The sequence below is a fragment of the Balearica regulorum genome, chromosome W (assembly GCF_011004875.1).
Source record: "Balearica regulorum gibbericeps isolate bBalReg1 chromosome W, bBalReg1.pri, whole genome shotgun sequence".
NCBI lineage: Eukaryota > Metazoa > Chordata > Aves > Gruiformes > Gruidae > Balearica > Balearica regulorum.
Window position 1 is genome coordinate 29,098,194 of NC_046219.1, and position 14,359 is coordinate 29,112,552.

Below are 14,359 nucleotides of genomic sequence, written 5' to 3' on the forward strand. Positions count from 1 at the left end.
CAAACCTTTGTGCATAACTTGAAAATGCACTCCTGAATGCTTGGAATGTTCCTTTCAAATGCATATAATTTGGAAATGTCTCAACTTTGAGGGATGAGAGAGAGATTGTTTTATGTGCAATGACTATATGTGTTGCATTGTTGAATATAAAAACATGAAACTTCAGTTTTTGTGATTCACAGGCTAACTGAATTCTGAGACTTTAATCTGATTTTTGGCTATAATGCGTTTGCAGCTAGTAGTTTGTATTTATAAAATCTGTAGGTAGTAAGTATGTGTCTTTAAGTATGATGAAATTATAAACTCCAGAGAAAGTAGGGTATAATGATCATTCTGCACATCTGATTCTCATTAGGAGTCACGATTGTGTTGAGGCTACAGAAATGTAGTTGGCTCGTTGTCTAATACAGTTCTTTCCCTCCCTAATCTCTATACAGAGGGGTTCAAACATGTCTGCTAGTGGAGGAAGTGTGCTTTTTATTTTTCTTCCTTATTTCTTTTTTTAACCTACAGAAACATCAATTTTTTGTGTGATTTGGGAAGATAATGGGTTGTCAGTTATCTGTAACTCTTCTCAGCAAAAGTCTACAAAAGTGCCTGGCTGTTTTGTTTGTTTTTTCCCCAGAGTTTAAGGAGTAACAGCCTGTTAAAGCTTTAAGTATATCTGTGATGCAAAGAATAACAGAATTCTAAAGATTTCCACTGGCATTTTTCATTGGAAGCAGTTGGAGGAACATCTGAGATTTGATGCTTGCAGAGGTTACTACTTGTGCATTTATTTTAATAGAAGACAAGGGGGAAATGAACCCCTCTGTTCAACTCTGAAATGAATGATTATATTTGTTCTGAGATTTAGGAGGAGTGAACTAGCTTTTTCATTAAGAGAGGATGGTCTGCTAAAATTATTTATGGTAAAATAATTACATTTAATTAATGGGACTTACAATTTGCTGAATCTATATGCTTAGCAGTCCATACTTAATAGTCAGTCTGAGGTTTTATTTTTTTATTTTAATGATACAGGAGGAAATAGCTAAAGACCTCTTGTCGGGTGATGATGAAGAAACACAGTCCTCTGCTGATGACTTGACACCATCAGTTACTTCACATGAGGCTACCGACTTCTTTCCTCGGCCATTAAGATGTAGGAAACCTAATTTTATAATAGTACTCAAAAAGTCTTAGCATTATATATAGCTTCCTAGCTTAAAATATCAAAATTGCAGAGTAGTGCTGACTTGACCAGAAATTGAGAAATAATGCTTTGCAGGATGTTGTACATGAATGTTGTCTTTGGTTGGTATTATTGATTACCTAAAAGACTTATATTTAGTACTGTGCTCAAAGCACAAGTACAATTAATTTTTCTACAAATACAGTAACTTTTCATAATTAATAGTTAATGTATTGAGGAACACTCTTCATGATTTTCAATATGTTACTGAATGACATAAATATGTAACCCGTTCTTTTAAATTAGTGTTTCTCTACTAAAATTTTTGCTGCTGCTTTTAAGCCTGTGACTCCTCCATTCAGCCTGTGGATGTGAACTGGGACATGGTTTCTTTGTGATTATTTCCCTTCATACATTCAACAGTTTTCCATAGGACTTCATGAGCCAAAGTGGTTTTATATGGGATGGGGCCTATGAACCCATGACCACCAAAATTTCACTACCCATGGAGCTATTATGGGAAAGATCCGAGAACCAGTGGTTCAGTTATCCAACCTGGATGAGATATTCCTCATTGCTCCAACTCTAGTACACCAGTGAACAAATGAACTGCAATAGGCAATGTGGAGGATTTTTATCACAGTTTTAATTTGGCAAGTATCTTGAGCTATTTATGGGAGATTTCATCCCTCTAGAGAAGGGGGATGGTAAAGGGGATGTGCTGTCTCAGTTATCAGTGATTGTAGCTGCTGATTGTGTAATGCAAGACATTTGTATTGAGAAAGAGATACAAAAACCTTAAAAATTATAATGCCCTTTTTTAGTTAAGCAAACCCCAACCTTGCTGGCACTTAAACATTGCTTGTGAACTGTTAATGAATATGACACTGAAAGTGTGGCAGCTTTATGGAAAAAATATTAGCCCATCATCTTACTCAGGATTAAGAAAGAGTCATCTTTGCTTTCAGCTATCATGATTTTCTATCAAAATGTTACTCTTTCTCTATTAGAGCTTTTGGTTGGGCATTTTAAAATCGTATATCCACCATTTCATGGAATGAAATGACATGGAAATGTCAGTTTTCTGTGCTGTTGACAGTTTCATCTTTTTTTCTCATCCCTGTCCATTTCTCTAAGATAACATTCAATTTTAAAATAAACATCTGACACATAGGCTATTTTATTAAATTTGGATTAATTGGAAAAGATAATTGCATACTATTATCCAGGCATATTGTTGTTTCATGCATTCATGTTAGCTTCTTGCCTGCTGCTTCTAACAGCAAAAAGCGATAGACTGATAGTTGTAGTAATGACTACAGAAGAGGACCCTCAGTCTTGGATATTGTCTCTGATGTTGACGATTCTATTTAGTTATGATGAAGCTAAAATTGCAACCCTATTTATGAGCATGTTGTTACTGAAAATTGAGAATACAAAATAGCTTTAATCTTGTCAAAACTGTAGATTCCATTCTGCCAGGGATAAAATAAAAAATAGAATTACTTCAGAACCCAGTACCACAGCATTCCAGATTCTAAAGTGAGTTATTCTGTGGAGTACTGTATTTGAATTACTTGGAGTGCTCTGCTATATTTCTTCCTAAGGAAAAAAAAAATTAAACAGGAATAAGCAGTCTTTTTTTGTCTTTTGCTTTTTCTATTTGGTGTATATCTACTATATAGTCACTCCATGCTGAGGCAGCCTTGTTTAAAGGAATGTTTTGAATGCTCATTAAAACTTCTGATGAAAGTCTTTAGTAGGTAATAAAGACTTGCCTTCAACTTTACTTTCTTTGTGATTAACCTGGGGCTGTCATAGCCCTGGAAGTTTTCTGGTTTTCTCATACCTTTTCTATAAGGTATAAGCCTTTATTGAAAAAAATTGATGAAGAAAAATGATCTAATTTCATTTTGACTGTTAGAAATATAGTAGATTGTCTCAGTTGCAGTGATGATAAATGTTTCAGTTCTGCAATAGACAAGTACCAGTGCTTTCTGACTTCATGCTAGTTTGATAGAAATGTAGATAACAGATTAATGATGAGTGTCTCCCAGAATAAAAGCAGGGGCTCCTTTCAAAACTAAAGGATATCTTGTAGTTCTGTGTTTGAACTGAAAATTCTTCCTAGCTAAAACCAAACTTCTTTGTGTCTGAAGCCAACACTACATGTGATGGAGATAAAGAATCAGATGGTGAGGACGTAGAGGCAGACAATGGTAATTCATCTGAAGATTTGAGAAAGGTAATAACTATATCTTTAAAAAAAAAAAAGTTAAGAAAAATGCATTAAGATTTATAGTACATATCTAAAATAGTACCTTAATTCTGGAATTCTCTGCAAAATGCTATGTTAATGGAATTTGTAATGCTTCCATACACAAAATATTAAGCTAATACCTTTCTCTTGTGATTTTTGTTACATCTTCAGGAAATAATGGTTGGTTCACAGCATCAGGCTGAAATTCCACCTTATCTTGGCAGATACAGTGATAATGAAAAGGGTAAGTTCTTCTGACTGTTTTACTTTTTATTTTATGTTTATACATAGCAGTTGATGGAAAAAATGTTATTTAAATTTATAAGATAAACTCAATGGCTTAGTCTCAGAGACCTTAAAAAGAAAAAAACAAACAAAAAAACACTAGTCAACTGAAGTAACACAACCACATAATTATATCTCAGAAATGTGATTCTACAACTTTGAGAGGAGATTCTCAAGAAGACATAGGAAGGTGGATTACAGTGTTAGTTCTGAATTATCTAGTAATATTAGGAGGCAACAAACTGCGGGTCAAGAAGGAAATATTTTCATCAGAGTATCATAACTGGGCTATGAGCGTGTAAGTTTACATTGAAGATCTTCAAAACAGTATTTTTCTTTGCTTGTTTTTTAGCAAGCACAACAGTGTGGGTTACAAAATGGATATGAAAAACAAAGCAATAAAATATTTTACATTTCCATAGCATGAGTAGAAGATGTAGATCCTGATACACCTTGTCTTTTAAAAAATACGATGTTTTAAGTATGATGTTATTTCTGTGTAAATTTAGGTTAAAAACAACAATTGTGCTAGAGTAGAAAAAATAACTTATTTACTAGAGTTTTGCTGGGTATCTTCAGAAACCTTCACTATGAGAAAACTATTGCACATATAGCTGTGGAATTCAAAAAGCAAATATTGAAAGAAATTTGCTCATGGGTGGTACAGCTGTGAAATTAAGGAACAGTTTGGGGGATATGTTAATAAGTAAAGGGCATTCTGTTTTTTCTTCTGTAAGTTACTTGTGTTCAAACTGTAACATTTCGTGGGAATATCATTCTAGTGAAGTACATAAAGTCATTTCACCATTACCAACTACTTTTTAAGAATGATCCTTTGCAATAGAGAAGAAGAATGTTTAGTATGAATGGAGCTGGAAGCATTAACAAGTGAACATCTCTTGTGTTGCTTAAGAGACCTAGGGAAGTTTCCTGTTTTCTAAGATTCAAGCATGATGCTTAGTGGTTCTAAGAAATGGAGGAGTAAGAACCGGATTTATCAGGATAGTTCTTTTACCTATTTACACATCTTGACTTCTCCTTGGCCAAAAACTAGAGAAGGGCCAATAACCAAAGGATGATCAGGAAGGCGTTAATCTGACAACTTTGTCTGGAATGAGCTGCTTGTGGTTTAGGCCCAGCTGGCAGCTAAGCACCACGAGGCCGCTTCCTCACTCCTTCCCCCTCCTCGATGGGATGGGAAGGAGAATCGGAAGAAAAAGGTACAACTCGTGGGTTGGGATAAGGACAGTTTACTATGACATCAAAGGAATCACAGAATGGTAGGGGTTGGAAGGGACCTCTGGAGATCATCTAGTCCAACTCCCCTGCTAGAGCAGGATCACCTAGAGCATGTTGCACAGGATTGCATCCAGATGGGTTTTGAATATCTCCAGAGAAGGAAACTCTACAACCTCTCTGGGCAGCCTGTTCCAGTGCTCTGTCACCCTCAAAGTAAAGAAGTTTTTCCTCATATTCAGATGGAACTTCCTGTGTTCCAGTTTGTGCCCATTGCCCCTTCTCCTGTCGCTGGGCACCATTGAAAAGAGTCTGGCCCCATCCTCTAGACATCCAAGTGGGCCTTAGCATTCCTCATTGCATCCCTGCATTCTCTGACAACGTTCCTATATTCCTCCCAAGCGGCCTGTCCCTTTTTCCACATTCTCTAAACTTCCCTTTGAGTTTTTCCAGGAGCTCCTTGCTCATCCATGCAGGTCTCCTGCCTCCTTTGCTTGATTTCCTATTCTTCGGGATGCACTGCTCTTGAACTAGGAGGAAGTGGTGCTTGAATATTGACCAGCTCTCTTGGGCCCCCCTACCTTCTAGAGCCCTAACCCATGGGATTCTCCCAAGCAGGTCTTTGAAGAGGCCAAAGTTAGCTCTCCTGAAATCCAGGGTTGTAATCCCACTCACTGCCCTGCTCCTTCCATGCAGGATCCTGAACTCCACCATCTCATGGTCACTGCAGCCAAGGCTGCCCCCAACCTTCACATCCCCAACCAGTCCCTTCTTTGTTTGTTAGTACAAGGTCCAGCAGCACCCCTCTCCTCATGGGATCCTCCACCACCTGTGTCAAAAAGTTATCATCAATGCTCTGCAGGAACCTCCTGGACTGCACATTCCTAGCTGTGTTGCCCCTCCAACAGATGTCAGGGTGGTTGAAGTCCCCCATGAGGACCAGGGCCTGTGATCATGAGGCTACTTCCAGCCTTCTGTAGAAGGCCTCATCGACTTCCTCTTCCTGATCAGGTGGCCTGTAGTAAACACCCACAACAGTGTCTCCCATATTAGCCTGCCCCTTAATCCTTACCCATAAGCTCTCGACTCTTTCTTCATCCACCCCTAGGCAGACCTCGATACATTCCAGTTGGTCTCTCACATAAAGAGCAACTCCAAATCATGCCTGAACAAACTTGGTGGCCTTCTATGATGGGTTTACAGCGTTGGTGGATAAGGGAAGGGCAACTGACATCATCTACCTGGACTTGTGCAAGGCATTTGACACTGTCCCACATGATATCCTTGTCTCTAAATTGGGGAGACATGGATTCGACGGATGGACCACTCGGTGGATAAGGAATTGGCTGGACAGTCACACTCAAAGAGTTGTGGTCAAGGACTCAACGTCCAAGCGGAGATCAGTGACGAGTGGCATCCCTCAGGGGTTGGTACTGGGACAAGGGCACTGTTCAACATCTTTGTCAGTGACATGGACAGTGGGATCGAGTGCACCCTCAGCAAGTTTGTCGACGACACCAAGCTGTGTGGTGTGGTCGACACACTGGAGGGAAGGGATGCCATCCAGAGGGACGTTGACAGGCTGGAGAGGTGGGCCCGTGCGAACTGCATGAAGTTAAACAAGGCCGAGTGCAAGATCCTGCACGTGGGTCAGGGCAATCCCAAGCACAACTATAGGCTGGGTGGAGAATAGATTGAAAGCAGCCCCGAGGAGAAGGACTTGGGGGTGTGGATTGATGAGAAGCTCAACATGAGCCAGCAGTGTGCACTTGCAGCCCAGAAAGCCAACTGTGTCCTGGGCTGCATCCAAAGAGGTGTGACCAGCAGGTCGAGGGAGGTGATCCTGCCCCTCTACTCCGCTCCTGTGAGACCCCACCTGGAGTACTGCATCCAGCTCTGGGGGCCCCAGTACAAGAGAGACATGGAGCTGTTGGAGAGAGTCCAGAGGAGGGCCACAAAACTGATGTCAGAGGGCTGGAGCACCTCTCCTGAGGACAGGCTGAGAGAGTTGGGATTGTTCAGCCTGGAGAAGAGAAGGCTCCGGGGAGATCTAATTGCAGCCTTCCAGTACCTGAAGGGGGCCTACAGGAAAGCTGGAGAGGGACTGTTTACAAGGGCATGGAGTGACAGGACAAGGGGTAACGGGTTTAAGCTGAAGGAGGGTCGATTTAGATTAGATGTTAGGAAGAAATTCTTCCCTGTGAGGGTGGTGAGGCACTGGAACAGATTGCCCAGAGAGGTTGTGGAGGCCCCATCCCTGGAAGTGTTCAAGGCCAGGTTGGATGAGGCTTTAGGCAACGTGGTCTAGTGGAGGGTGTCCCTGTCCATGGCAGGGGGGGTTGGAACTGGATGATCTTTAAGGTCCCTTCCAACCCAAACCCTTCTATGATTACACCACCTCGCCTTGCTGGCCTGTCTTTCCTAAGAAGTACATAACCATCCATGACAGCAGTCCAGTCATGTGAGCTATCCCACCATGTCTCTGTAATTGCAATGAGATCGTGGCCCTGCGAATGCACACAGACCTCTAGTTCTTCCTGTTTATTCCCCATGCTGCGTGCATTGGTGTACAGGCATTTCAGAGAGGTAATCGAGTGTGGAGGTTTCCCCAGAGGGGTGCAGGAGCGTCTGCCATAGCCATACACACCCGTGAGGCAGTTGGCTTTCTGGTTCTCATCATGGGAGGCAGCTAAGGAACATTTGTCGCTGCTCTGATTACCCTGGCTTATTCCCCAGTTGGATGCAATGGCATGAGCATTGCCACTTTGGACCCCACTCCCCGAGTCCTTCAGTTTAAAGCCTGCTTCACCAAGTTGGCCAGCCTGCTGCCAAAGATTCCCTTCCCTCTTCTAGACAGGTGGATCCCATCCCTCTCTAACAGGTTATAGTCATCATAGAATGTCCCGTTGTCATAAAAGCCAAAACCCTCGCGATGGCACCAGCCACATAGCCAGGAGTCGATATACATTATACGTCTATTTCTGGCTGCCCCTTCCCTCCAACTGGTAGAATGGAGGAAAAGATAACTTGGGCCCCAATGTTTTTCACTTCCACCCCCAGGGCTTTATAGTCTTCCTTGATTCTGCCCAGGTTCTGGCTTGCAGTGTCATTCATGCCCACATGAAAGAGTAGCAGTGGATAGTAGTCTGTGCTCTTGACAAGTTGTGGCACCCTCTTGGCAACATCTTGGATCTTGGCTCCCAGAAGGCAGTATACCTCTCGTGACTCCCTGTCAGGTCGGCAGATGGGCGCCTCGGTGCCCCTTAACAGAGTCACCCACTACAAGCACTCGTCGTTTCTTTTTGCGATATCCACTGTGTGCTGCTGGTACAGTTTCTCCTTGCACACCTTGCTCGTGGGTGTCTGTAGCTGTTAAAGCTTCATATCTGTTTTTGGTTGTGAAGCTGGAGGGTGAAGACTGAAGCAGAGCCCTACTTTTGTGGGTCACCAGGGTCCAAGGTGCCTCATTCTCAGTGGTGCTCGCTACAGGCACTTGATTATGAAACCACCTATCTATTTCCATCTCGGCTCCTCTAATACTGTACAGCCTTTTAACTGTTTCCTGCAACTCAGCCACCTGACATAACAGATCATCAACCTGTGCACACCTTGTGCAGGTACTTACCTTTTCACCAGGAGAAGGGTCCTGGCTCTCACTGCAACCTACCACCTGTAACTGAAGTCTCCTTCCTTATGAGTTCCATCTGGGTGGATGCATCGGACATCTCAGGGGAGATGTTCTCTGTAGGAACACTGGCTTTAGCTCTGAGGCGAGTATCTCGTCCCACTCGGTGGGTTGCGAGGGAGATGAACCTTAGTATCCCCCAAAGGTGCAAGTCCCACCCAGCAGAGCCCCAAATTGAATGAGTCACAGTAATGACTCAGAGGAACAATGTAACAGACTTTTATTAACAATCTGAGGGCTAAGCATCAACAACTGGCAACTGTGCGGATAATGGGTAAAACGCCACAAAAAACAACAAGTACAACCGACAACTAGGCAAATTTATCTGGCAAAGGTAACAACCGGTCTTATAACACATAAGTTTCTTAAGAGGAAAGGAGAAGAAGGACAGAAGGAAAAGAAGAAAAAGAGAGGATAGAACAGGTATCACCACCCTTGGATCCCGCAATGTCGTCACAGGAATAGTGTCTTGGTCCGCAGGTCTTGGTTTGACAACAGTGTGGTGCACATGCTCGCCTTTATGCTGTTCTGCCCCTCAGGGACCACCCTCGGGGTGGTAACATGCGGATGTGTTGCACCTACGCAGTCCATTATTCTGGAAGGTTCAGGGGTTCACATCTGCACAGTTTGATATTCCAGAGAGTTCTGAAATTGGGTTGGGGGGCTCCTCCGGGGTCCCAGGTGTCTGGCACATGCCCAAAGCAGCCGCTGGTAGAGGGAGGCAGCTCACCGCCCCACCTCTGCAGCACCCATGCCGCCTCCCACAGCTGGACAGGGCCGGCGGCAACCACGAGTTGTTTGAGACAAAGCAGGATACTTGTGGCTCTTCAGCAGTCTTTGACACCACCCAGTGAGACAAAACAGGGTATTTGTGGCCTTTCAACAATCTCTGACAGCAGTGCCCACCATTTTGTTGGAGACCTAGAGCACTTCCCTGGGCTGTGGACCTACAAGCAGGTTGCAGGGCCCTCCCTGCCTGCCCTTTCATGCAAACTGCCGCACCCTGTTTGCCTGCCCTGTTTGCAGCACTCCTGGTCGTTAGCCCTCCCTAGGACTGTTAAAATCTCCTGTGGTTGCTCCTGGTAATGCCCAAGCTGTGTCAACCTAGCTCGCCAGAGCTGCCAGCTCTTGGCGGGTCTCTGCTCTTCCTCGGGTTTCCTTGGCTCTGGGAACCCCCTGTCCGCCTTAATCTAGTGCTTGGCCACAGGACTTACCGTTGCCGCCACTGCCTTCCTTGCCGACTGAATGAACAGGAAAAATAACAACAGTACTTAGAATAGACAATGCAATTTGCTCACCTGACTACCTGACACCCAGCCCTCCTGGAACCGCTCCTCCCCTACCAGCCCTCTTTATATGCTTAGCGTGAGATCATATGGTATGGAATACCCCTTTGACTAGTTTGGGTCACCTGTCCCTGCTGTGTCCCATCCGAGCTTCTTCTGAAAATTAACTCTACCCTACCTGAAACCAGGACATTATCCACTCCTTATTCTATACCATCTATGTCATGCCCAGATCCTACACTTTCCAATTAAACACCACCACTTTCCTGTCTTTCAGAGAGAGATATATACACACACACACACACACACACAGAGATAGCGTTCCCTTAGTCTGTAGGTCATCCCTCTAAAATGTCCATTGAGTACATTTAATCCATGAACTTTGGGCTCCATCTGTCATAACAGTCTCTCAGGGCAGGAGAGATGGCACGTGCTGTTGGATTGTTGCATGCTGCATCCAGAGCTCACGGCTGGTGTATCTGGCGTTGTCCGTGCTCGCAGTCTGCAGGCTGAAGATGTCGATTTCAAGGAAGTTGCTGGGCACTGATTGCTGAAGTCAGTTCTAGTTCCATCATCGTGGCACTTTGCTCAGTTTCATCAAAGTCCATCCTTCATTAATTTGGGTGATTCTTAGCGTAATACCATTGATACAGCATACAGCAATTATAGTAGTGATGACATACAATGGCAGGGTTATTTAGCAATTAAGAGCATACAATTTAATTTATTGGCTATTCTCACCCAAAATCAAATCCCCTTGATTTACACATCGGACTTCCCCATCCTTTCTCATCACCCACCAAGTGCACCCTGGTCCCTGAGCAAAAGCAATCCCGCAGATGGGCTTGCCTTTGCCTGAAGCAGGGATAATCCAGACTGTCTTCCCCAACATATTTTTCATGCGCACTACAGGAACTTTATCCCCTTCTACTGGGCGTGGATATTTTGATTGGGCAGGGCCAGCTCGATTGGTAGACCCCTTAGAGTTAACTAACCAGGTGGCCTTTGCTAGATGTGTATCCCAATGTTTGAGGGTCCCACCACCCATTGCTCTCAGTGTAGTCTTTAGCAGTCCATTGTATTGTTCGATTTTCCCGGACGCTGGTGCATGATAGGGGATGTGATACGCCCACTTAGTGCCATGCTCTTTGGCCCAGGTGTCTATGAGATTGTTCCGGAAATGAATCCCATTGTCTGACTCAATTCTCTCTGGGGTGCCATGTTGCCACAAGACTTGCTTTTCAAGGCCCAGGATAGTGTTCTGGGCGGTGGCATGGGGCACAGGATATGTTTCTAGCCATCTGGTGATTGCTTCCACCATTGTAAGTACATAGCTCTTGCCTTGGCAGGTTTGTGGGAGTGTGATATAATCAATCTGCCAGGCCTCCCCATATTTATATTTCAGTCATCGTTCTCCATACCAAAGAGGCTTTGACCATTTGGCTTGCTTGATTGCAGCGCATGTTTCACATTCATGGATAACCTGTGCAATAGCATCCATGGTCAAGTCCACCCCTCGATCACGGGCCCATCTATATGTTGCATCTCTCCCTTGATGGCCTGAGGTGTCATGGGCCCAGTGAGCTATAAAGAATTCGCCCTTTTGTTGCCAGTCCAAATCCACCTGGGCCACTTCAATCTTGGCAGCCTGATCCACTTGCTGGTTGTTTTGATGTTCTTCAGTGACCCAGTTCTTAGGTACGTGGGCATCTACGTGATGTACTTTCACAACCAGTACATGTCACCTCCTTCTCTGGCGACATTCCCAAAATCTTTGCTTTCCGGCCAGTCCGTGATCACTTCCAGAATTCCTGGGCGACTGGGGTTTTCTATTCGAGCCCGCTGTGTGATCAGTGCGACCCACTTCCTCCACGTAGCATCGGTTGCATGGTGTGTAGAGGGGACCCTCCCTTTGAACATCCAGCCCAGCACCAGCAGTTGGGGTGCCAGGAGGAGCTGTGCTTCAGTACTGATCACTTCTGAAGCAGCTCGAACCCCTTCATATGCTGCCAATATCTCTTTTTCTGTTGGAGTGTAGCGGGCCTCGGATCCTCTGTATCCCCAACTCTAAAACCCCAGGGGTCGACCTCGAGTCCCCCCTGGTGCTTTCTGCCACAGACTCCAGGTAGGGCCATTCTCCCCGGCTGTGGTGTAGAGTACATTCTTCACATCTGGTCCTGCCTCGACTGGCCCAAGGGCTACTGCATCAACTATTTCCTGTTTAATTTATTGAAAGGTTTGTTGTTGCTCAGGGCCCCTTTCGAAATCGTCCTTTTTCCACATCTCCTGATAGAGAGGGCTTACTATCAGACTGTATTTTGCAATATGCATTCTTCAGAAACCTGCAACGCCTAAGAAAACTTGTGTTTCCTTTTTGCTAGTCGATGAAGACATAGCTGTTATTTTGTTGATCACATCCATTGGGATCTGACATCGCCCATCTTGCTGTTTTATTCCTAAAAACTGGATCTCCTGTGCAGGTCCCTTGACCTTACTTTGTTTTATGGCAAAACCAGCTTTCAGAAGGAAAGCTAAGGATGCATGGGGACTCTGGCCCAGTCACAATGGGGTGCTTTTCCCAGTCATTCCCAGTTAGACTTGCTTCAGCCTCCAGCAGAGTCAACTGTTGGGATCCCCCTGTCACTCCAGAAATATAGATGGATTCTGCCCCTTCATGGCTCGATGGCATTAGTGTACGCTATGCACCGGTGTCTACTAAAGCCTTGTACTCTTGTGGATCTAATGTGCCAGGCCATCGGATCCACACAGTCCAATAAGCCCGGTTGTCCCTCTCTTCCACCTGGCTGGAGGCAGGGCCCCTCTACTCCTGGTCATCATATTTGCTACTCACTTCTAAGTCAAAAATGACTTAGAGGTCCATTCAAGAGGATCATAAGTACGAGTAGGCCTTCCACTTGGTCTGGGCGACTGCCTGCTGGAAACTGGGGTGGCATTTTTCCTGGAATAATCCCCTTTTGTGATTGTGTTTCCTTACAACTCACTGGTGCTTGGAGGGTTGAGGTAGGTTTTCCATCTGTGTTGGGTTTGCGTGGCAAGGTTTTGGTAGCGGGGGGGGCTACAGGGGTGGCTTCTGTGAGAAGCTGCTAGAAGCTTCCCCTGTCTCTGATAGAGCCAATGCCAGCCGGCTCCAAGACGGACCCGCCGCTGGCCAAGGCCAAGCCAATCAGCGCCTCTGTGATAACATATTTAAGAAGGAAAAAAAACAGTTAGGGAGAGCTTTTGCAGCCGGAGAGAGGAGTGAGAAGATGTAAGAAACTCTGCAGACACCAAGGTCAGTGCAGAAGGAGGGGGAGGAGGTGCTCCAGGTGCCGGAGCAGAGATCCCCCTGCAGCCCGTGGTGAAGACCATGGTGAAGCAGGCTGTCCCCCTGCAGCCCATGGAGGAAGGATGAGGGGGTGTAGAGATTCTACCTGCAGCCTGTGGAGGACCCCACGCTGGAGCAGGTGGAGGCACCTGAAGGAGGCTGTGGCCCCGTGGGAAGCCCATGCTGGAGCAAGCTCCTGGCAGGACCTGTGGACCCGTGGAGAGAGGAGCCCACGCCGGAGCAGGTTTGCTGGCAGGACTTGTGACCCCGTGGGGGATCCACGCTGGAGTAGTCTGGTCCTGAAGGTCTGCACCCCATGGAAGAGACCACGCTGGAGCAGTTCGTGAAGGACTGTCTCCCGTGAGAGGGACTTCATGTTGGAGCAGGGGAACGATGAGAGGAGTCCTCCCCCTGAGGATGAAGAAGCGGCAGAAACACCGTGTGATCATCTGACTGTAAGCCCCATTCCCCGTCCCCCTGTGCCGCTGAGGGGGGGCGGAGGTTGAAGCCGGGAGTGAAGTTGAGCCCGGGGAAGATGGGAGGGGTGGGGGGAGGTGTTTTAAGATTTGGGTTTATTTCTCATTCCTCTACTCTGTTTTGCTTAGTAATAAATAAGATGAATTTCCTCTCTAAGTTCAGTCTGTTTTGCTCGTGACAATAATTAGTGAGTGATCTCTCCCTGTCCTTATCTCGACCCACAAGCTTTTTGTTATACCTTTTCTCCCCTGTTTAGTGAATGAGGGGAGTGATAGAGCGGCTCTGGTGGGACACCTGGCCCCCAGCCAGGTTCAACCCACCACACCATCCCACTTCCTCATGTCCTCTCCGTGGTCACACAGGTAAAACCACAAGGTGCCTCGTGGTGTGTACCCTCTATATCCTCTTTTTTGAGCAGAGGAAAGCTTACTCCTAATAGCTGAGATAATGGTCTGTACAGTTGGGGAATAGGTCATATTCTCTTTGAGTTGCTAGACCTTCCGGGACAGTTTCTCCACAGCCGAGACGAGGGAAGAAGAGAGGCTTTCTTCATGTTGCCAGAGTCAGCCAGCCACTTCATCCTCTGTTGGTGCCTCCTTGCATTTCCAGCCCATTACTGCCAGTGAGTTGG

The 14,359-nt window shown here is 45.4% G+C and overlaps 1 protein-coding gene across 3 annotated transcripts in view; it reads left to right on the forward strand.

The window, feature by feature from the left end:
- The window catches only part of LOC142599174 (mesoderm induction early response protein 3-like), a 46,018-nt gene that overhangs the window by 20,693 nt on the left and 10,966 nt on the right, over window positions 1–14,359 (forward strand). For all 3 annotated transcript variants that reach the window (XM_075739007.1, XM_075739006.1, XM_075739005.1), the window contains 3 exons: window positions 1,024–1,144; window positions 3,334–3,419; window positions 3,606–3,678. In XM_075739007.1, the coding sequence (XP_075595122.1) occupies window positions 1,024–1,144; window positions 3,334–3,419; window positions 3,606–3,678 (280 nt within the window). The remainder of the gene's footprint in view (window positions 1–1,023; window positions 1,145–3,333; window positions 3,420–3,605; window positions 3,679–14,359) is intronic.